Source organism: Erythrolamprus reginae, chromosome 5 (genome assembly GCF_031021105.1).
Source record: "Erythrolamprus reginae isolate rEryReg1 chromosome 5, rEryReg1.hap1, whole genome shotgun sequence".
NCBI lineage: Eukaryota > Metazoa > Chordata > Lepidosauria > Squamata > Dipsadidae > Erythrolamprus > Erythrolamprus reginae.
The window spans coordinates 33144753-33168062 of NC_091954.1; the positions used below are offsets into that span (position 1 = coordinate 33144753).

Consider the following 23310-nt stretch of genomic DNA (forward strand, 5'->3'; position numbering starts at 1 on the left):
GGTGGGAATGGCTTGACGGACATGTGATCAGGTGGGAGTGGCTTCATGGTCATATGACTTGGCAGGTGAGGCTTGGTGGTTTTGTGACTGGGTGGGTTTGGCCAACTCAATGTCACTCATTTCAAAGGGTGCCTCGCCTGGCCCCTCCCCTCCCAATAATTTCTTGTCATACCCAGCCTCAACGAATCTATAGTTCTGTAAAAATGTTGTTCAACTTTTTTCAACTTTATTATCTGCATACTATAGATGTATTTTCATGGACCACTGGAAGGAGGAAATGGCTCACGTGCTTTCCTCAAGAGTATGATAGCCAACATCCTTTTAAGGCGCTGCCGGGGTGGGGGCAATGTATTTTCCAAAGCACCAGAAGGCAAAACAAGAAGCAATGGATGGAAACTGAACAAAGAGAGAAGCAAGCTAAAACGTATTGTGAGTGGTCCACGACCAGCCCAGTTAGTCACAGATATTGAGGAGGATGAACCATGTTCGTCTTGGTACCCTAGGCCAGTGTTTTTGACAACTGAGTCAGAGAGTGAGAGTGAGGGAGAATTAGAACCTGAGAAACCTGAGGAACCTCCAGAGACTGTAGAAACCCCAATGATGGTAATGTCTGAGTCAGAGGAGGAGGGAAACATGGGAGATCAGGAGCCCCTATTAGATGCCCCGGTCAGAATATCACGAAGCAGACAGGAATAGCTTTATGGAAAAAGGTTCAGAAGGTGAGTCTATGAAAGGAAGTCTAGACAGTTATATCTCTAGGAAATAGTTGACCACACCCAGACAGTATACAAGTGAGAATTTCTGGGTAAAGTGGTGTGGAGTTCCAACATTTGTAAAGGTGGAAATCCTGGATTCAGGTTTCCAGAAATACTTTACTGGCATTCTGCTCTTATTCTTCTAAATTCACCAAGCTGAGATGCATTGGGGAAAACCTGGAGATCCATGAGTGTGCATGTGTGATTGAAGAAACATCTCACTGAGGAATGTTAATTAGCTTTGATTTTTGGTTGCAGCCCAATCCTTGATCAATTAGCCAATTTAACCGAGAAAGCTGCCAACATGGGTTTAAACTCCTGAACTTGCTTTTATAACTCCTGCTTTTTATATAAAAGTGTTTGATTTGAAATCTCAGTGCGTGGAATCTCCCTTTCTTCAGATCCGAGAAGGCCTGAGTAGAACAAAACTAAGGAGAAACTTCCTAATAATGAAAACCAATAGAGGAGCAGAAATATTTCAGTCATAATTTCAGATATAAAATAGCCATTCGTGTATTACAATCTGCATATTGTTCAAAACAGTAATTAGTATTATGGCTGATGTGGCTGATTATGAAATAACATCTTAAGTTGGACTTATGCAATCTGATGTACAAAATAAACACCCACATATTTATCTCTCTTCTCTCTCTTACACACACACAAACACACACTTACTCTTTCCTTCTTCCTCTCTCTCTCCTTCTCTCCCTCTCTCTCACACTTTCCCTCTCACACAGACATACAAACACATACACACCAGAGCAGTAGCAGCAGGAGAAGGATGAAAGCATCGAGTCCTTCTTTGGGAGGTGCTGGCGGTGCGGGCGAAGGTTGGGAAGGGATTGCAACACACAGGAGGTTGCCTGCAGTTCCTTTCTCTCTCTCTCTCTCTCTCTCACACACACACACACACGCTCTCTCACACACACTTCCTCTTTCTTCTCTCCTCTTCCCCCTCTCTCTTTCACACACGCACACACACTTCCTTTCTTCCTCTTCCTCTTTCTCTCCCCCCCCTCGCACCAGAGCAACAAGAGTGGGTAGACAATGGTGAAGATTGGGAGGGGGTGCAACACAGGGAGGGCTCTCTGCAGTTCCTCAGCTTGTCTGGGCTGCAGTGGACAGAGGCACCCCTCCCCAGCCAGATCTTTCCGGAAGAGACTTGGAGGAAAGCACAGTTCATGTCTTCTACATTTTGCAGTGCTGCACAAAATATCACAGCAAAAACAGTGAAGGGGAAGAAAGCCAATAGGGAGCACACAGAGCTGTTCCAGTCCACATGTTCTCCAGGTCGGCGGCTGTTTCTCTCCTTCGTTGCTCTTTATGAGAAATCGTTTAGCGCAGCACAGTGAAATATAGCAGCCATGAGCCATGATTTCCTCTAAGCGCTGTGGGCAGCAGAGGGAAAAAGGTGCTTCTCTCTGCACAGAGCTTTCAGGATGAGGCTTGCTGGAAAGTGAAGCTCATGGCTTCTACATTTTGCTGTGCTGCACAAAATATCTCAGAAAAAACAGTGAAGAGGAAGAAAGACAGTGAAGACCACACAGAGCTGCCCCTTCTTCACAACAGCCGAGGACCTCTTTTGCTTGGAGTGCCAAGCTGTGGGGAGGGGGGAGGTTGCAATGCCAGCAGCTTCAGGGGGCTCCTTCCCTCAATGTTTCATTTTCTTACCTCTAGGTGGCTCCATGCCTTTTGATCATTCTTAGGCTCAGGGAAAAGCAACCCTGTGAAGGGACCAAGCTTGCTTACCATATGGCCAGTTCACTTCCTTCCTGCGCATGTGCAATGTTGAAAACTCTGCTTCTGTGCATCCACAGAAGAAAAATACCCAAACATTTTTTTAAAAAAAAATCCAAAAAAAGATGGCTGCGCCCACAGACTAGCACAAATCTTTTTTTTTAAAAAAATTGTTTTGTCAAGTACATATTTCCATTATACAAAGATATAACAATGTTTATATACATGATACTAGTAAGAGAGAAACATAAGGACAAGGGACGGTAGGCACTTATGCATGCCCCTTATTGACCTCTTAGGAATTGGGTGAGGTCAACAGCAGATAGTCTAAGGGTGAAGTTTTGGGGGTTAGGTGATGATACTAAAGAGTCAGGTAGTGAGTTCCATGCATTAACTACTCGGTTACTAAAATCATATTTCCTGCAGCCGGGTTTGGAGAGATTTACCTTAAGTTTGTATCTGTTGTGTGCACGTGTGTTGTTGCAGTTGAAGCTGAAGTAGTCATTGACAGGCAGAACGTTGTAGCAGATTATTTTATGGGCTATGTTTAGATTGTTTTTAAGGCCACATAGTTCTAAGGTTTTGAAACCTAGGATTGTAAGTTTAGCTGTGTAGGGTATTCTTTTGTGAGTGGAGGAGTGGATGATTCTTCCAGTAAAGTATCTCTGGACGTTTTCTAGAATGTTTATGTCCGAAATGTGGTATGGGTCCCAGACAGATGAGCTGTATTCAAGGATTGGTCTGGTGAAAGTTTTGTATGTTCTGGTTAGTAGTGTGAGTAGAGCAGAAGCTATGTAGGATTAGGTTAACAACTCTTGAAGCCTTTTTGGCGATGTTGTTGCAGTGGGCTTTGGCACTTAGGTCATTTGATATGAATATTCCAAGGTCTGATTGAGGGTTGTCTGTACAGCCTTGTTTATTCAGCTTGTATTTGGTGTTCTGATTCTTTTTGCCAATGTGTAGGACAGAGCATTTCTTGGTTAAGATTTGGAGTTGCCAGATGTTTGACCATTGACAAAAAGTCAAGGTCTTTTGCAGCAGAGGCGGAGTAACGACACGGACACAAGAGCTGGATTTAAACTGGGTCATTTTTATTAATTAAATTTGCATAATTTATTTAAATAAATTTGCATAAATTAACTATAACCCTAAACAATGACCCACAGGGTCAAACAATTGCTTCCGGGGTGGAAAATGACGTCATAAAAACTTCCGGGGCAACATATGGGCGTAGCTCCATGCTGATCCAGGTGAGGGGCCACGCCCTCATCTGACTCACTGCCATGCACTTGCAAGTGGGAGGTCCCGCCGTCTATCCCATAGAAGGGGAAAGCAATGGGCGGGACCCAAAGACAGGTTCCCCCCAATTGCTCAGGTCGCTTCCACCACAAGACTTTGGAGAGAACCTGTCAATCATCCCCAAAGATGCCCAACGGAGAACATGCAGTTGCTAAACCACCACCCACTTTTCCGCCCCTAACCTGCCATGGAGTGGGGGTCAAATCTCTATCTTGGCCCCCCGACTCCCCCCTCTAACTGCACCAGCTCGCGCAGTGACCGCTGCAAGTCCTGTAAGAAGATGGTGTTCCCCTGGTCTGACAGGTGAACACCGTCAGCCCGGTAAAGCCACGGCTGATCTATGGTGATGCGGGGATGGGCAACTACTACCCCACCTAACTCTCTAACCATCCTACCCACAGCCTTATTCACCCTTCTCCTAACCCGGTGAATGGCCCTACGGGAGATGGCGTCCCTCCAAATGATCCTCGGGAGGATCTCAGACCAGACCACTCACGTGGTTGGCCACACAGTGCAAAGAATACGCAAATCCTCGCAAGCCTGGCAGATCAAAGCTAGACCTCCAAGCATACACAGGTCATTGCCACCTAAGTGCAAGACCAACCACCTGGGCGCGGCCACCACATGCCGCCCTCCCAGGAGCAGTGGAAGAAGCCCTTCCCACCGCAGACCTCTTCTCCCCATCCATACGATGTTGACCCATCGGCCCAATGACAGCTGGGTCCCAACGGCGGTTATTGCTGCGGAGCGGCCAGCCCAAAACATCATACTGTGGCCGCACAGCAACGCCGTCAGTTTTGCACTGGCGGGGCTATCTGGAAGAGGGCAGAGAAAGGCTACCTAGCCTGAGATCCTGACCTAGACCCTCGGCTGGCCGTACATAACCCAAATAGGCCGCTGACCACCAGCGGCCAATCTCCCTGATCCTCTGACCCGGGAAACCAGACGCTGCTGCACTAGTTGCAGCACCGATACGGAACGAATGCATTCCATAACCGGCGGGGTCGATGCCCATCCCGACTAGAGCCCTAGTCACTAAAGCCCAAAATTGATAGCGGGTCAGAGGGGTACCATCCTGGTGTTTAAAAAGGTACCCCTGCCCCACACCCCTAAGACTACAGAAGTTAGCAAGAGCCGCCACCGGGCAAACAGACTTATCGGTGGCAGCCATCAACTCTATCCTGACACCCCTCCGCAATTGGTCAGTTTTGGATAGTCTCACCAACAGGGAGACACTCCCCTCACCAAATTGCAGGTCGGACATCTGAAAAGCTCGGAGGGACCTGTCAGCCTGAGAGGAGGCTAAAGCCTCGCTGACTCTCAGGGCCCCAAAAAACATGACACTGGCCGCCGCCTGAAAAAGGCGGGCCTCGTACAGAGAGGCACACAGGCTGTTCCAAGCTTGGTTAATAAGGGACAGCTGCTGCACAGTTAATGCCCATCTACTGTCCGCTGGGGGCACTGGACGCTCTCTCACCCAACCTTCCAGCATCCTCCGAATGCGGAAGTCACAAGTGAAGTCTAAAGAGCCACTGGCCTTGGATAAAAAGGCAAGGCCTGACAGCCTAGATCTAATAGTCCTAACTGACAAGCTGCGCTGCCTAAGCAGCACGCAGAACTCCATAAGGTGATCTACTGGGAAGGGCCAAATGTGAGGGTAACCCCTGCTTTGCCTAAAATCCCAAAACTCCTTACCTGCGTTCTGGTATGCCCTCAAGGTGCTTGGTGCCACTGAGAGGGCCATGGCCCTGTTAGCTTCCATCCTCCACTGTTCAGGAGCCCGCCCAGGCTCCACAGGTGGTCGGGGAAGGCTTCCAGTGATGCGCGAGCCCACAGAGCCAGGGTCCGAAACCTGGACAACTGACCACGGGATAAGGCATCAGTGATCCCGTTATCCAGCCCGAGAACATGCTGAGCCAGAAACAGGGCATTTAGGGACAATGACTTAAGCACAAAATGGCGGATGAGCCACATGACCCTGTTGCTTTTAGATGACAAGGCATTAACAACGTGGACTACAGCCAAGTTGTCGCACCAAAAGTGCATGGTCTTGTCCCTAAATTGTTCTCCCCACAGCTCTAAAGCCACTATCAGGGGAAAGAGCTCCAGAAATGTCAAATCCCTAACTAGGGGAGAGGCCCTCCATTCCAGAGGCCACGTGGAATGGCACCACTGGTCACCAGATAACCCCGAACCCGCGGATCCCTGCAGCATCCGAGCAGAGCTGCAACTCAGCTTCCAAAAGAAGCTCGTGCCTCCAGAAGGAAAGACCATTAAAGTGGGCCAGAAAACCTTGCCATACACGCAGGTCATCCTTGACCCCAGCGCTCAGGCGGGTGCGATGGTGGGGCAAATGCAGCCCCTTCATCGCATTATATACTCGCTGGGAAAAGACCCTACTGGGAGCTATGACCCGGCAGGCAAAGTTAAGAAGCCCGGTGAGGTCCTGCAACTGATGAAGGACCAGGTCCAGGCTGAAGGTCTTAAAGCCCTCCTGGGCGAAAAGGAGGCCCCGGAGCCTGTCCAGCCCTTTTATAGGACCCTTTTATAGGACTGCAGGCTCCGCCCTGGATGACATCACTGGGAAGGCCAAAGCCTTCCCAGGAGGTGGCCGAGATCTTGCGAAATCTCACGAGATCTCGGCCGAAGAAACAAGATGGCGGCTGTGCCGAAGGTCAGTGTCTCCCTGGCCCTGCAGCAAAACGGGCCGGGGATAAGTCACCGGCCTGGTATTTGGAGAGTAGCTGTGTTATCAGTGGTGTTGAAAAGTTTTACATCATTGGCGAAGAGAACGCAGTTGCTTGTAATGTGATCGCAAAGGTCATTTATATAGAGTATGAAGAGTGTTGGTCCTAGTATGCTGCCTTGGGGTACACCGCTGTTAACCTTGTTCGGTGACATCATCATGACATCACCAGCAGGTTGCTATCAGTTCAGGTCCAAACCAGAAGGAACCCACCTCTGCCACCACCCCAGTTACATGTTTTTGATAATGATCTAATCCCATGAAGATAAAATTACAATACCTAACAATGAAGTTCTTTGTAAATGATAAGTCAAATGAACATACTGTACTGTATTAATGTGTAACAACATTCAGATATTTCTAATCCTTGAAAAGCCACAAATAAATGTAATTAATTTCAAGGCTGAAACTATTTCAGCCAAGATCTTGGCATTCTGGGTAAGGTGGATCATAACCTGGAACCTTGCCTACCTTATACACATTCTTAATTTGGACATCAAAACTGATGGAAAATCTGGAGAAGTTTCATTCTGGGTGTGAAACAAAGAGGACCTTTGACCAAGATTTATTCAGTTCTAAAGAGAGCTTCTGAGTTTCTGTGGCACAGTCACAGGATATCAATCTTGGTAACAGAGTTCTCAGTATAAATTGCCATCATAAAACAAGGGTTACCTAAGGTGATGTCTCGGGTGATGGCAAAACCTATTACTCTGCTCTGCTAAAATTAGGGTGCTACATCTTCTTTCAAAAATGAGCAATGCAAGTAAATATTTCCTTTCACCAGTTGTCTGATTTATTTTTTAAAAAATCTGTTGATTTTTCACATCTCTATAGAGCTGAATTGATGTATATGCAGTTCAATATCCAGATAAAACATCAGTTAAAACCATATTACACTGGAAGCAGGTATATAATGTCTTTGATAACTTTGGTTGAATTTATGCCATTTTAACCATCAAGGTCTCCTGAGACATGACATTTGCTCTGATGCTGATAGCAATAATTTCCAGGATTCTCTAGGTTGCCTGTTCCAACCTCTTATTTTCTGGATGTGCTAATCTACAAATAATTATTCAGAGATTTAGGAGATTGATGGTCCAGTGTCCCAGAAGAGCACCAGACTTTGAAAGCTTATCATATTAAGGAATATTAGGTCTGCATTATTCACTTAAATGCAGTGGTACCTCTACCTAAGAACGCCTCTACTTAAGAACTTTTCTAGATAAGAACTGGGTGTTCAAGATTTTTTTGCCTCTTCTTAAGAATTATTTTCTACCTGAGCCTGGAAAAATTTCCCAGGAATTTTGAGAGCAGCACGAAGGCCCAGCCAGTTTTCTGCCATTCCCATTTAATCCCGGCCATCTCTGGCTTTTCTGGGCTGGCAGAGGAGCCTTTCGGTGGTGCTTAAGAAGGCATTGGCAGCTCAGAGCGATTAGAGGGAGGCATGTGCTCCTCCTCGCCGCCTCAGAGTCCCTCTTTTTTTTTAAGCCTTAAAGTTTTGCATTTTTTAAATTCCTCTCACCTCACCTTCTTCCTTCGTCAGCGACCGTCCTCCTCTTTTTCCTTCTCCTCCTCCCACCCAAATTCTGAGCTTTTATTTCTTTCCTAATGGGTTTGCACGCATTATTTTCTTTTACATTGATTCCTATGAGAAAGATTGCTTCTACTTAAGAACGTTTCTACTTAAGAACCTGGTCACAGAACGAATTAAATTTTTTAAAACAACCCTTCCTCCTATGTATATTGATATTGTTATAATTAGATTAAGAGATGATGTGAATAGTATTTCTTTCTTTCCTTCCTGGGATTTAAAGAGAAGTAAATTTGGAAATCTCTTCTGTTAAGGGCAGTTACAATAAAATGAGGGTTTAAAAAACAGGAATGAGTTAAGTAAGAATACAAGAAATAGACTGAAGCACAACGTCATAGTTTTGAAAAACAGCAAATAGCCAAGAGATGTTCTTAAGTAGAGGCATTTTCCCTACAAGTGTTCTTCAACTAAAAGTGAAGTAGACCCAGAGACAGGGTTCAAACAAATCGGTACTTTTTATTCAGCTCAGAGAACAAGTGACAGCTCAGCAAGGCAAGTGACAATTCAGCAAGTACCGACTGGCTCTGCTTGGAAAAGCCGCTTCTTTTATACATTTGCGGCTCCCGCCAAAGCAAGAGCCAGCCGCGTCTGAGCCAATCAGGAGCGACTTCCTGCTTCGGCTCAGACAGCGCTGGAAGACGGAACAAACTATTTACAGGAGATACAAGGTAGCCATTACAAGATACAACACCCCTCCCCTCCTAGTTGGACACATCCATCACGAAAGCCACGTGACAAAGTTGTCCAATCGGTGGGGTCTCCTTGAAGCTCGCTCTGACCTCCGCAGTTCAATTTCTCCTTCGACACTGACTGTGGAGGATGGCTCGCCGCTGTTCTCCCGGTGCGGCGGACTTGGCCTGGCGGGCCCAACGAAGGCTTCGGAGGATGAGGATGGCTCGGCGTCGCTGGATGGCTCTCCCTGGCCCGATAAGTTCCTTTGCGTGTCTCTTAATTCGGGCAATGTGTAAAAGTCTGTTGATGGGGGAGAGTCCATGTCAGCGGGTTGTGGCAATTGATTTTCTGTTCGCTTACGAATGTGGTCTATGTGTCGTTTCCACAAACGACCATCCTCTAGTTTTACTATATAAGTCTTTGGTGCATTTTGCTTAATAACAATTCCTTTCATCCAATTTACATTTCCATCAAAACTTTTTACATATACATTTTGTCCCAAATACATTTCTCTTTCAGGTTTTACACACATTTGATTATTATTAATACAGAATCTTGGGTTCAACCTATCTAGTGGTGACCTTAGTTTCCTTCCCATTAATAACTCTGCAGGGCTTACATGTGTGTGCGAGTTAGGGGTGATGTGTTGGGTGAGTAAGAATTGGTCCAAGTTTTGTTGTACATCCCCAGGGCCTGACCTGCGCAATGCCTCCTTTGCCACACGAACGTAACGTTCTGCCAATCCATTAGGCCAAGGCGAGTAAGGCGAGATGAGGGCATGCCTGACCCCTAGGCCATCTAGGAACAATTCGAATTGCCTGGCTGTTAGCTGTGGCCCATTGTCAGACACTAAAATATCTGGGCAACCATGGGTGGCGAACAGTCTACTCAATACCTTGATGGTGGCACTTGTGGTTATGTTGTTCATTGCTATTATTTCCACCCATTTGGAGAACGCATCAACCACTATTAAGAAATACTGGGACCCCACTGGACCAGCAAAGTCAATGTGGATTCTTGACCAAGGACCAGCAGGCTGCTCCCACTCAGCCGGAGTTGTTTTGGGGGGATTAGGCCGTGACTCTTGGCATGGGTCACACTTTGATACCCAGCTCTCAATATCAGCATCCAGACCTGGCCACCATAAATGCCCTCTTGCTAGGCTCTTCATCCTGACAATCCCAGGATGGCCCACATGTAACATTTTGAGTACCTTTTCCCTTAGGCTTTTGGGGATGATCACTCTATCTCCCCACAGCAGACAACCCTTTACATAAGATAATTCAAGTCTTTTGGTTTTGAAGTCACACAATTCAGGTTTCACAGAATCATTTTGCCATCCCTTAAGTACACAGTTTACCACTTGTTTAAGGATTTGATCTTGCTGCGTGTGTGCAGCTACCTCTTTGGCCGTGGTTAGTGGGTTATCCTCGAGTTCTATCATTAGTACATCTGTGGAAGGAGCAGGGTCCTCCACTAAGTCTGTTATGGGGCACCTGCTGAGGCCGTCTGCGTGATTGATTTCCTTCCCCCCCTTGTGGGTGAGATCATACTGGTACCCTGAGAGGAAAAGAGCCCATCTGATCAGTCTTGGAGACATAAAAGGTGGAGTGGGCTTGTTGGGGGCTAGCAGACCTAGCAAAGGCTTGTGGTCAGTGACTAATTCAAAACTTCTCCCAAAAATGTAATTGTGAAATTTCTTTACCCCTGCCACTAAAGCTAGAGCCTCTTTGTCTAACTGGCTATAATTCCTCTCTGTGCTGGTCATGGTTCTTGAAAAAAATGCTATTGGGGCCTCTGTCTTATTAGGCAGAACATGAGCTAGGACTCCTCCTATGCCGTACAGTGAAGCGTCGCACGTAAGCCTAATGGGTAGTGAAGCACTATATTGGACTACCACACTTTTAGAAGTTAGTAATTGCTTTATTTGGAAAAAAGCTTCACGTTCAGTTTCTCCCCAGGTCCAGCGGGTTTCCTTCTGGAGTAAACGATGTAGAGGCTCTGCTACTGTTGCCTTCTGCTTTAAAAAAACGGAATAAAAATTAAGGAGGCCTAAAAATGCCTGCAGCTCATTCTTATCTCGTGGCTCTGGGGCTTCCCTAATGGCTCTCAGCTTCTCTGTTGTGGGGTGGATACCTTCTTTGTCTACTTTATATCCTAGGAATTCTATACTGTTGGTTCCCCAGACACATTTGTCAGGCTTGATTCTTAAGCCTTTGTCTTGTAACCTCCTAAGTACTTCCCTTATTCTTTTGTTTACTTGTTCCTGGTTTCCCCCTGCAATTAAGATGTCATCAAAATATGGGATGGCCCCATTAACCCCTGACAATAGGCGTTCCATAATGCTCTGAAATATCCCTGGGGCTATGCTCACCCCAAACTGTAATCTCGTGCATTTGAAAGCCCCCCTGTGCGTTACGATTGTTTGTGCATTTGCTGTTTGTTCATCGACCGGAAGCTGCTGGTAAGCCTGCGCGAGGTCGATCTTTGCAAACCTTTTCCCTTCCCCCAGGGAGTGTAGGAGTTGTTGTACCACCGGGATGGGGTAGGGGTGATGTTGGAGGGCCTTATTAAGGGTAGATTTATAGTCAGCGCAAACCCTTAAAGAACCATCTGGCTTCAGAGGTGTAACTATGGGAGTTTCCCATGGCCCTTGTTCCACAGGGACCAAAATACCTTGGCTTATAAGTTTATCCAGCTGCAGGTCTAGTTTGGGGAGAAGCGGAAGGGGGACCCTGCGAGGTTTTAGCCTGACTGGTGGGACCTTGGGGTCAATAGAAAACGATATAGGGGGCCCCTTATAGGATCCTAAGGTGGGGCTGAACACTTCGGGGAACTCTTGCACAAAGTTAGGCATATTATCACAGTTTACATTACACACACCCGAAATTTCAATCCCCAAAGGTTCCATCCAAGCCAACCCCAAGAGAGAGTGCTTAGCCCCCGTTACAATAAGCATGGGTAGGGTACATTTGACATTCTTGAATACAATAGGTACATATGCTGTTCCCAGGACCGAGATTACCCCCCCTTGAAAATCTCTGATCACTAAAGAGGTTTGTTTTAGATCAGATTTAGACATATTAGGCATATACAGTTTAAACTTCTCCCAAGGCATAATGGTATACCTAGACCCAGTATCAAGCTCCATCGAGCATGGTTGGTTATTTAGTAACAGTGAGATAACAATTTTGGCCCCTTTTTTTGTTGCCGTGTTATTCACGGAAAATTGAGTGTTACCTCTAGAGTAGTCGCGGTTAGCGGTTGAGTAGTTCCTTTGACCCGAATAGCGGAACGGTCGATTTTCTCGTGGTTGGGGCGTCTGGTTTTGTGGTCGTTGGTGCTGCGGTGTGGCAAATGTCTCCTCTGGTGCCGTTGCTCTGCATGCGATGGCGATGTGGCCTTGACGGTTGCAGCGGCGGCATGTGGCGTCTCTGAAGGGCCATAGATGGCGCTGGTGGTTCCCCCAGCAGCCCGCGCAGGGGGCTGGGTGAGTAGCTCTGTGGTGTCTCGGCTGGTCTTGTACCAGGAAACAGTTGTCCCCGTTGTGAGCTGGTTGGCTGAGGTCGTCTGATTCCACGGCGCGGGGAGACGCGGAGTCAATCTTGGCGATGAGTTCTCGCCTTCCGTGTTCTTTTAATTCTCTAGCTGCTGCGTCGGCGGCTTCTGCGGTTTGCGCTAGTTTAATCACGGTTTGTAGAGTCGGCTCTTCTTCGGTGAGGAGTTTGTTTCTCACCGTGGCGCTTCTCATGCCGAAAACCAAGGCATCGGTGAGGCGAGCTTCCGGGTCTTTAAACTTGCATTGAGCAAGTACCGTTCGAAGTCGCGTTGTAAACTGGTTGATTGATTCAGTTTCCTTCTGAGCCATCATGGAAAACTGATGCCGAAAAACCATGGCTGGTTTGGTCGGTTTGAAATGGCTCGCTAGCTTGTCTTGTAGGGCGTCCCAAGCTACGGTTCTTGCTGGCTGCGGGTCGGTGAGAGTCTGGGCAAGGCCACGGATTTCTGGGCCGCAGTAATTCAGAAAGATAGCCCGTCTGCGATCGGCTTCGGCGTCCTGTATCCCTGCCGCCTCGAGGAAGATCTCGAAGGTGGCCATGTATTCGTCCCAGGACGTTTTCTCGGGGTTGAAGAGTTCCGGAGCCTGGCCGATCTGGACTTTGCTCATGTTGCACGCGATGTTTTCTTCCGTCCGTTCGTCGCCAGTGAAGTAGACCCAGAGACAGGGTTCAAACAAATCGGTACTTTTTATTCAGCTCAGAGAACAAGTGACAGCTCAGCAAGGCAAGTGACAATTCAGCAAGTACCGACTGGCTCTGCTTGGAAAAGCCACTTCTTTTATACATTTGCGGCTCCCGCCAAAGCAAGAGCCAGCCGCGTCTGAGCCAATCAGGAGCAACTTCCTGCTTCGGCTCAGACAGCGCTGGAAGACGGAACAAACTATTTACAGGAGATACAAGGTAGCCATTACAAGATACAACAAAAAGTATTTAAAATGTAATTCTATTTACCAAGCTGAGAGTTCTTTTTTAAAAGAAGAAATCTTTTTTTTTACAAGTGCTCAATAGCTTCTCTTGATTTCAATAAACATTTTTATTGTTTTATATGAAGCATTTCCTGTTACCAGTTTAGTTCTTGCTCTTTGCATTTGGTATGATTATAATAACAGAAATATATATTATATCTAAATGCTTTCTCTAATGTTTTTGATAGATGCTGGATACAGGATTGTTCCACTATTTTGATTATGAGTACAAAAATCAGATGATATATTAGCAGGTAAGAGGGAAAAATTTTGGAAAATAAATACTGTATGATGATTTTAAAATAATTAAAATATTAAAATATTATATTAAAATTACAAATATTATATTAAGAACCTGTGTTATAATAGACTTTGGGTAAAAATCAATCCCATATAAGTTAATTAAAACTCATATATCAACACCATGGGTATAGTTTTTAACTTTGACATAGTTATACCTTTTTTTTTTTTAAGATTCTTTGATTATGTAAAGGTTGTTTACATAAAGGTGCCTTGCTTAGTAAAGATATTTTGATTATGTGCTTGATTTATATTTTCCTTCTTAGGAAATATTTCCACTGTGTCCTATTATTGTTATTACTCTATTAAACAAAAGCTATGAATGCATTTAACCAGCTTTGATGCTATCATAGTTTTTTAAATACTATGATTTTCTCCATTGGGCATGAAAGTTAGCAACAACAAACAATGAAAATAACAATGAAAGGGTAAATGAAGATAACATTTTCCTTCTCATCTTCTTTCCTGTCTCTTCTCTCATCCCCATCCTAATATTTGAATGACAATTAACATCTGATGCATATGAAAAAGTGTAACTGTTTCCAGATTGCGACTCAGTTTCAACACTATATTACAATTATCAATATTATGATCCCTTGTTTTATTTTCTAGAGTGTTCCTCCTTCATATCAAATAAAAGCCAATTGCAGTGTGGTATGGGGAACAAGACACGATTGCAGACCCAAAAGATATAGAAAACTTGCTCTCTGATATTGTTAACCTGGTTTACCATCGCTCATGGTCAGACTGGACCCACTGGGATTTGATCTGGGGACTCAATGCTCCCGAACGCATTTTCTTCAAAATAATTCAATTGATGGAGAAGTCTGTGTAAATCAATAGTTTGCTGTATTTATTTTATTTATTTATTTTATTTATTTATTTTGTTCAATACACAATGAGAGTTTTAGTGGGTATATATCTATATACACATAGTAAAATACATGATGAAGGTTATAGAGGAGATACTCATAGTAAAATATATCTAAGAAATAATAGAAAAGAAGATATAGTAATAGAACCTATCAATGAAAGAATAGAAGAAGAGATATAGGAATAGAAGAAAGGTATAGGAGATATAGGAGAGCAATAGGACAGGGGACGGAAGGCACTCTAGTGCACTTGTACTCGCCCCTTACTGACCTCTTAGCAATCTGGATAGGTCAACCGTAGATAATCTTGGGGGTTTGGGGATGACACTATGGAGTCCGGTGATGAGTTCCATGCTTCGACAACTCGGTTACTGAAGTCATATTTTTTACAGTCACGTTTGGAGAGGTTAATATTAAATTTAAATCTGTTGTGTGCTCTTGTGTTGTTGTGGTTGAAGCTGAAGTAGTCGCCGACAGGCAGGACATTGCAGCATATGAGGTGAGCGTATTTGGAGTTCAGATTCTTCTTCCCAATGTGTAGGACAGAGCATTTGCTTGTTGAGATTTGGAGTTGCCATGTGTTAGACCACTCAGAAACAGCGTCAAGGTCTTTTTGGAGAGTAGTTGTATATTTGTGTATGCTTCTGCAATACAGATTTGGATTATTTATAAAGGTGCATTCTGTTTCTCAGCAATTGCCTTTTTTCCTCACTCCCCTTCCTCAGATTGAGTCAGCCATTTTAATGATGTCATAATCCCTTGCGAATGGAATCTGAACAACTGAATGGAGTTGACTCTTTACTGGCCAGATGCCCTTCGTGTCACCAATGCAGAGTTTTGTTTAGCAGATATATTCTCATTGTGCCCAGAGAGAGAAATATCTTCCTCTACCAAGGATCGAACTCACATCCTCCTGATTTGGAGGCAAAAGCTCCACCTCCAGGCCACCTCACTATTCATTCAACCAGGAATATGATTGGAATTAAAAGAATCTTGTGCACTTCGCTTCCATTTGGTTTGGTCAGAATGTTTATTATTTCTGGATATCTGAAGTTTCCTGTTTGTATTCTCATCTCTATTTTACCAGTATAGGTAGTCCTTGACTTATGATCACAATCGATCCCCAAATTTCTGTTGCTGAACAGAGCAGTTGCCTTGCATCTACAGAGTCTATGGAGAAGGGCGGCATAGAAATCCAAACAATAAATTACTTTGTTAAGTGAATGGCTGCAGTTCTTAAATTGATAACATGCTTGCTAAGTTAATCTGGCTTCCTCATTGATATTGATGGTCATAAGGTCACAAAAGATGATCACTTGACCCTGGGACACTGCAATTGTCATAAGCATAAACCAGTTGCCAACCGTCTGAATTTTGATCATGACAGAGACAGAGAGAAAATACTTAGAAGATTTATTAAATATGAAAATCACAAAAAAGGTGAAATATTTAGGGATATGGATGACTTCCAAAGCCATATCCTTAAAAAATCATAATTATTTAAAATTATTAGGCCAGAATTAAAAAAGATTTAGAAGTTTGGAGTAACTTGCAATTATCACTAGTGGGAAGAATTTTTACAATTAAAATGAATATTCTCCCCCAAATTTTGTTCCTTTTTCAAGTTAGTTAATTAATTAATATGACTACAGAGATCTGCAAAGAGAGTAAAGCACGCAGTCAGCATTCCAAGTAATATGCTTTCAAGTTATGCTTTCAATGTATCCATTGAAAGCATAACTCCGAGGCAGGGTGATTCCTCAAAAGACATGTTTGTTTGTTTGTTCATAAAATTTATTAGCTGCCCATCTTACCACAGGGTAACTCTGGGCGGCTTACATTTACATCTAAGCTAAAACATAAAAAGTTAAAATCAAACCTTAAAACCACATGGGAAGGGCAGGGGCAGAGTTGGGGGGGGGAGGGAGAGTGGGATTTTATTACTCAAGCAAACACCTCCATTTGTTGTTCCCCCACTGGGGCCCCAGGCTGACTGGCAAAGCCACATCTTTATACCCTCATGAAAAGAAAGGAGGATTAGAGCCAACCTCATATTGAGAGGGAGAGACAAGATGTTCCAGAAGCTAAAAATAATATGCAGGTAGCATATGATATATTTCTGACACTAAAGAGAGACAATTTCTCAGGAGGAAGAAATAGTTGAAAAGTTAGGCCTAGGAAAGGCAGGTGCTCTGTTTGGAGAACCAGGCTGGTTCTTGAATGCATCATATTGGCACAGTTGGTGAAAAGCAACCCTGACAGTTCCCACTGTTTTTACCTAACTAAAAGAGTAAAACTCCCCCCTCCCAGATGTCACCAGCATAGTTCCCTCTAAGCTGAGCAGTGAGCAATTGCTCACTTAAAAATCATCATCAACTCAGAGTTTTCCAAACCTGCCCAGAAGCCGAGAGGGAAAGAGTGAGAGGGAAGGAGAGAGAGAGGAAGAGAGAGAAACAGATAGAAAAAAGAGAGGAAGGAAAAGAGAAAAGAAAAAGAATGGGAGTAAGGAAGAGAGAAAGAAAATCAAAATCTAGTTTGAAACTAGCTCAACTATTTAAGTGGCATTTTGATATTGATAGAGTTGCCCTATTATGAGCTCACTGTTATAGACACACAGTATTTTTTTATTTTTTATTTATTTATTTATTTACTTACTTACTTACTTACTTACTTACTTACTTACTTACTTACTTACTTACTTATTTATTTCTGTGCCGCCCAGTCCCGAAGGGACTGCTGCTCAGACACTATAATTTTCCGCCCACCCCCCAAAAAAATTACAGGGAACACTGGTCACCAGTCACATTGTCCAATGAAGGTGAAAGGCAGGCTCCTCTCCTCTTTTGACAGACACCTGTTTCAATGACCTTGGTTCTCACAGGAAAACTTTTTCTTTTGACTATAATTGGACTATCTATTTCTCCCCCTCCCTTCCCCCTCTCAGGCTTCTTTACAATTATGAGGCAGCCACAAGATGGCTTCACCCAGGTTCGCTTCAGAGTTGTCACAAGCATCTGTCTTCCCCCCAATTTAGCATTCGATAAAGAAATGGTTGGGATTGAATGGCAAACATTACTGGGACATTGCACAGTAATAAACCAAAGCAGTATGACTTTTCAGAATCAGAAGTACAAGCACTTATTGTGACGGTAAACAACAATTAGGGAATTGGACAATTAACAAGGTAGAAATATGAGGATACCCGTAAAGATTTAAAACAGGGGTCGCTAATCCCTGGTTGAAGTCCCTGGGCCTTGAGCTGTTCAGAACTGGGCATGGGAGGAAGCACCAGAATAGCACAAATGCACACAGACACCCCCTGTGCAAGCAGCAGTCAAGCACATGGGCACATGCTCTATTTGTGTCCGCAGTGCTGGAAAGGTTCAAAATATTATTGAAATATTTCATAATATTTCAAATATTAGGCAAGTTATTTATATAGTGCTATTATTAAACAATAGGAAGCATGTGCTTTTGTTGTTAGTCAAATCTATTTCTAGCATAATGCCGTCAGTTTGACTCCTATATTTTCTCTTCCTGTTTTTAAAATTGTTCCATTAGATCTTTAGACTTTGTCAAATTCCATATTTTCATACTTCCTCTCTTGTCACCTGAATAATGATTGGAAAATAACCCTTTCTTCACATGATAATTGTTCTGTTATAATGTGATAACTGTGAAGGGTGTCCTGAAACAAAGAATACATGTCATTACATTGAACCCATTTTATCACAATCTTCTGGTAGACTTCAATCATTACTTTAAAGTCACTATTCTGAAGACTGGTTGCTTAGTATTGTTTTGTATAGTGTATACAAATATATACACTATATCAAAGTGACCAGATTTTAAAATTGGTAAAGAGGGACACCATTGAGCTGGGAAGGGGGGAGGAAGGGGGTTAAGAAAAAAAAAGTGTCTTTCTCTTTTCTCTCTCTTTCTATTTATCTTTGTCTCTCTCTCTCTTTCTTTCTTTCTTTCTTTCTTTCTTTCTTTATTTTCTTTCTTTCTCTCGCCCACTTTCTCTCTCTCTTTCTCTCCCTTCTTCCCTCCCCTTCTCTCTCTTTCTCTCTTTCTTTCTCTCCTGCTCTTTCCTTTCTTTCTTTCTTTCTTTCTTTCTTTTTTCTCTCCCTCTCTCTCTCTTTTCTCTCTTTTCCCCTCTTTCTTTCTCTCTTTCCTCTTCTTCCCTTCCTCTCACTCTTTTTTCTCTCCCTTCCTTCCTCTCCTTTTTTTCTCTCTCTCTTTCTCTCTCTTCCTTCTTCCCTTTCTCTTATGCTCCCTTTCTCTCTATTTCTCTCTCACTCTTTCTTTTTCTTTCTCTTTCTTCCATCCTCTTTTTCTCTCACTTTCTCTCTTCCTTCCTCCCTGTCTAATTCTCTATTTCTCTCTATTTCTCTCTCTTCCTTTCTTCCCTCTCTCCTTCTCTCTGTTGGTGGTGCACACCTGCACTACCTCTCTCACCTGCTTCTGAAGTGACGCCGACACAGAGACAGAGACAGAGACAGAGACAGAGTGCGCTCAGTCGCTCCATTGGTGGTGCCAGGGCAAAGGCCCTTTGGGGAGAAAAAATGCTGGGCCAATATGGGCCCATCTTCATTTGCTGGGCCAGCTGCTGCTCGGATGGAGCGGACGGGTTTTCCTGCCCAGGGCAAATGCCGCTCCATCTGCTGGCCCCCAAACACAGCAGATGGATTGTTGGAAGAGGTGGTGGCTTGTTTCAAAAAATCGAGACTTTTCAAAAGTGCCGCGGGACACAGGACAAATTGCTAAAAAGCATGACTGTCCTGCTGAAAGAGGGACATCTGGTCACCTTACACTATATGAAATAAATATATCATTATTGAAATTAATTTTGTCATGCTTCTTTTATTGCTATTTTATTCTTAGCTATAGTCTGAAAAGGTTGTCACGCTGCAGATTGACAGCCTCCAAAGACATTGAGAAACATCCAGTAGTTAGATAGTTAACTCTGTTTATTAATGTAGCTCCTCCTTTGTGATGTAACTGCTTTGCTCACATCCTCCTCCTTGCAGGAAGAAGAAGCTCTCTAGCTTCCGAGCAACTCCATTACGCTTCACATTCATTAGCAATGTAGATGTCCATTTTATGTCTCTTCAGACAAACTTTTTTTTCCTACTTTTTCTAATAAAAGTTTAGTTCATTCGCACATGCTCTGTCTGTACTTTAATGACCATCTCCTCCAGAAGGTCCTGGTTCAGTCCTAGCGGGCTGAACACCTTGCAAAGGTAAGGACCCTCTAGATCCAACATGGTAAGCAGAGGAAGGCTTGCTATTAAAGAAACAGATGCTTACTCTCCGTAAGCTCACTGGCTGTTCTCCAGATGCCAGCCAAACGGAAGAGGAATCCCCTCACACAATCCTACATCGATTCAATCTCCGGCCAGCAGCTTGCTGAGCTCAAAGAAATTATCCGTGCTACGGATGTGAAAAGGAAATTAATCATGTCTTTGCAACCTGAGTCGGAACCCTCTGAAGCTGGCGACACTCATCAAACCGTAAGTCACTCTTACCTGATTGATGATACGGTTAGGAGTCGGGAAGAAGAAAGTAAATCTGTCACAGGGTTTCCTACAGGCAGTATTTCAAATCAGCCTAGCGATGAGGAGATAGAAGAGGAAACTTTAACACCCTTTCAATCTCAAACTCTCCTGTCATCAGCTTTGCCCTGTAAGGCTTCTGCCAAGACAAAGCACTTTGACAATCCGGTCTCTCTCACTTCTGCTAGAATAAAGGGGACCACCTCGATTCTACAAAAGATTGAGGAACTAATTGGGAATCTTGAGAAAGAAATTCATGAGTTAGAGTCATTCTGTCTTCACTTTGATAATTTACCTACTATGAAAAATAATGCGCAGCAAGAAATTTACTTCAGTTACTTAGAGAAAGCTGCTGAGGCAAGAACAGAATTAAGATCCTTGAAGAAACTCCACCTAAAGTTGATAACTGAAAAGATGGAGTCTGTGTCCCTGGCAGATGCCACGTATTCCCAGTCTCAGAAAGCAGATAGCCATGGAATTTACTCCTCCTATCCAGCTGAAGACACACATGCACAAAAAGGTCACACTTCAATGGTTTCTCATTTCTACCCTGCCGCGTTATCTCACATAGAGGCCCTTTCAAGGGAAGAAGGGGGAGCAGAATTGCCCACAGAAAAAAAATGGAACTTTTGCCTTTTGCAATTGTGAGCAGCGGGGGGGGGGGTCAATTCACCCACTGCAGCAACTTACGCAGCAGCGGCCACTAGTGGATGGTATGCCAAAAAAGATAAGGCACTTCCTGAAACTCAACAGAGCTTTTCACAAGCTTATTTAGCCACACAAATGCAAAAAGACCCAGTTCCTCAAATTCCAGGCACTTCTGTTTCACCACAGAGACCACCAGTCCTTACTCCACAGATGCCAACGCAACTTCCCCAGATGGCTCAGCCACCAGGTTTGTCAGCGGGGGTTGGGGCTCAACCCCAGCCGCTGCAAGCAGTTCAGATGACTGCATCTACAAGGCAAACCATCACCTCTTCTGCATTGAAAGGTGAGTTCGTGCTGATGCCAAATGGGCACAACTATAAGAAGTGGCTTCACAGGATTAATTTGCACCTTCTGGCTCACAACATCGATGGGATTGCTCACAATCCCCCAGTAAGGCGCTGGACTGAAGAAGAAAGAGAAGCTGACATAAAAGCCAAGCTACTCATTCTTATGAGCATGGACTCACAATTGTCAATGAGGTACACTCATGACATCACTTCTGCTGAGCTGTTAGAGTCACTTGACGGCATGTTTAGGCCAATATCAGATGAAGGCAACTACATACTGATATCCAAGTTTAACAATACTAAACTTCCAACTGGGAATGAACTTGCTCCACACTTATCTAAGATGCTAACCATGTACAAAGATTTATAGGAGAGAGGATATCGCTATGACGACAATCAAGTCAATGCTGCTATCATATCTTCCCTTGGTCCCGAATGGAGGGAAGTCATTTACAAGTTTAGTATACTTCCATTGGCCCAAAAGACCACACAAAGACTCTGTAACATGCTAACTGAAGAAGCAGAATTGCTGCACATTAGCCTTAGGCCTATGTCAGCAGCATTCAAACCTAACTTGGCAAAAAGCGGTCAACAGAAAACCAGTACACCAAAGTACCCATGCCAGAAACAACCTAAGAAGGATGACACTCACAAGTCTGCTGATTTGCAAAGTGTCCACTCTGGCACGTCTGATCCTCCACCAACTCAACCAAAGGGGGCACAGAAGAAAGGATCCCGGGGAAAGAGTTCTGGAGCTGCAAAGACAACTCCCAAAGACTCCAAAGATGAGAAAGCTACTTACGTTAGTACCATCTTCCTCAACACTGTTCCTGAGAAGAGTCCACTCTACGACATACGTGAGTTATGGACCCTAGACAGCGGAGCAGCGGTACACATCGCATACCGGAAGGAATCCTTCACTGAGCTACACCAGACAGATGTCAAGGAATTGATTGGATTTGGGGACCAACACTCCAAAGTGGAAGGAAAAGGAAAAGTCTACGTCAAAGAACTGGACTCCCTTATTTCAAATGTTTTCTACGTTCCAACTGCCAAGAACAACATTCTTAGTGGTTATTGCCTGAGAGAAGAATTAAAGGTTGTAAAACTATGAACTCATAGACACTAACATCATCAAGGATGGCAAACTTCTCGCTACTGCCATTCCCATTAAAGGTGTTTTTTATTTAAAACCTAAACCTCCAATTAAAGGTGGTGTAAGTATAAGCGTTCCAATGGGCAAAAGCACAGGTCCAGAGAGAAAACCTGGTGCAACTACTAGTTCAGAGGCTTCTAAAGCTAATGAAATCCCTGAGGTTCCTAATACTGTTACAGATGTCAAACATGTATTAACAAATAAATCTTTTCATTCCAGGTGTGTACACAGATGGCATCGTCGCTTGGGGCATGCTTCTTACCCAGTCTTAACAAAGATGTCTGAATATGTTGATGGTTTCAAAATTGATGGGACTTGCCAAGTTTACTTAGACTGTAAAATTTGTAACACAGCCAAGTCCAAAAATTCACCGATACCTAAGGTTGCTGTTTGATTGTGTTCACGCATTTTTGAATTGGTCCACACCGACGTTGTCGGTCCATTTCGGCCTACTGTTGGTAAACGTAAGTATTTCTTAACTGTAGTTGACAGTTACTCACGATTTGGCTATGTTTTTCTTTTAAAACAAAAATCAGAGGCGTTTGAGGTCTTTAAAGACTTTGCTACAGAGATACTCACCCAACACGACGTCTGGATCAAGCGAATTCAAAGTGACCGTGGAGGTGAATTCATGTCGCAACAGTTCCAAGGATGGATGGCCAGGAATGGAATCCGCCAGCAGACCTCAGCACCTGCGACTCCCCAAAACAACGGTATTTGTGAACGGAAGAACGGGATCTTGCAGACAATGTTTCGTTGTCTCCTTGAGGATGCAGGCTTGGACTTTTCATACTGGGGCGAAGCAGTAAGGTATGCTAATTACATTGTTAACAGAACATGGAGTAGTGTCATACAAGACACTCATTATCACTTGCTTCATGCCAAGAAGCCTGATGTTCAAAACATCTACATTTTTGGTTGTTATGCCACTGTTAACATTCCACTTGAACAAAGAAGGAAAGGAGGTCCCGTGTCAGAAAGAATGAGATTCATCGGCTTTGATGAAGTCTCCAAGTACCACAAATTTGCTGACTCTCATCACAGAGTGTATATTTCTAATTCAGCCAAATTTGAGGAAGACACAAATTGGTCCAGTATACA

The 23310-nt window shown here is 44.0% G+C and overlaps 1 protein-coding gene across 1 annotated transcript in view; it reads left to right on the forward strand.

The window, feature by feature from the left end:
* Positions 1–14463, forward strand: part of LOC139168578 (lipase member M-like) — a 178390-nt gene extending 163927 nt beyond the window's left edge. Inside the window, exons 10-12 of the mRNA XM_070754203.1 lie at positions 475–488; positions 7447–7471; positions 14269–14463. Coding sequence (XP_070610304.1) covers positions 475–488; positions 7447–7471; positions 14269–14463 — 234 coding nt within the window. The remainder of the gene's footprint in view (positions 1–474; positions 489–7446; positions 7472–14268) is intronic.
* Positions 14464–23310: the final 8847 nt, after the last annotated feature.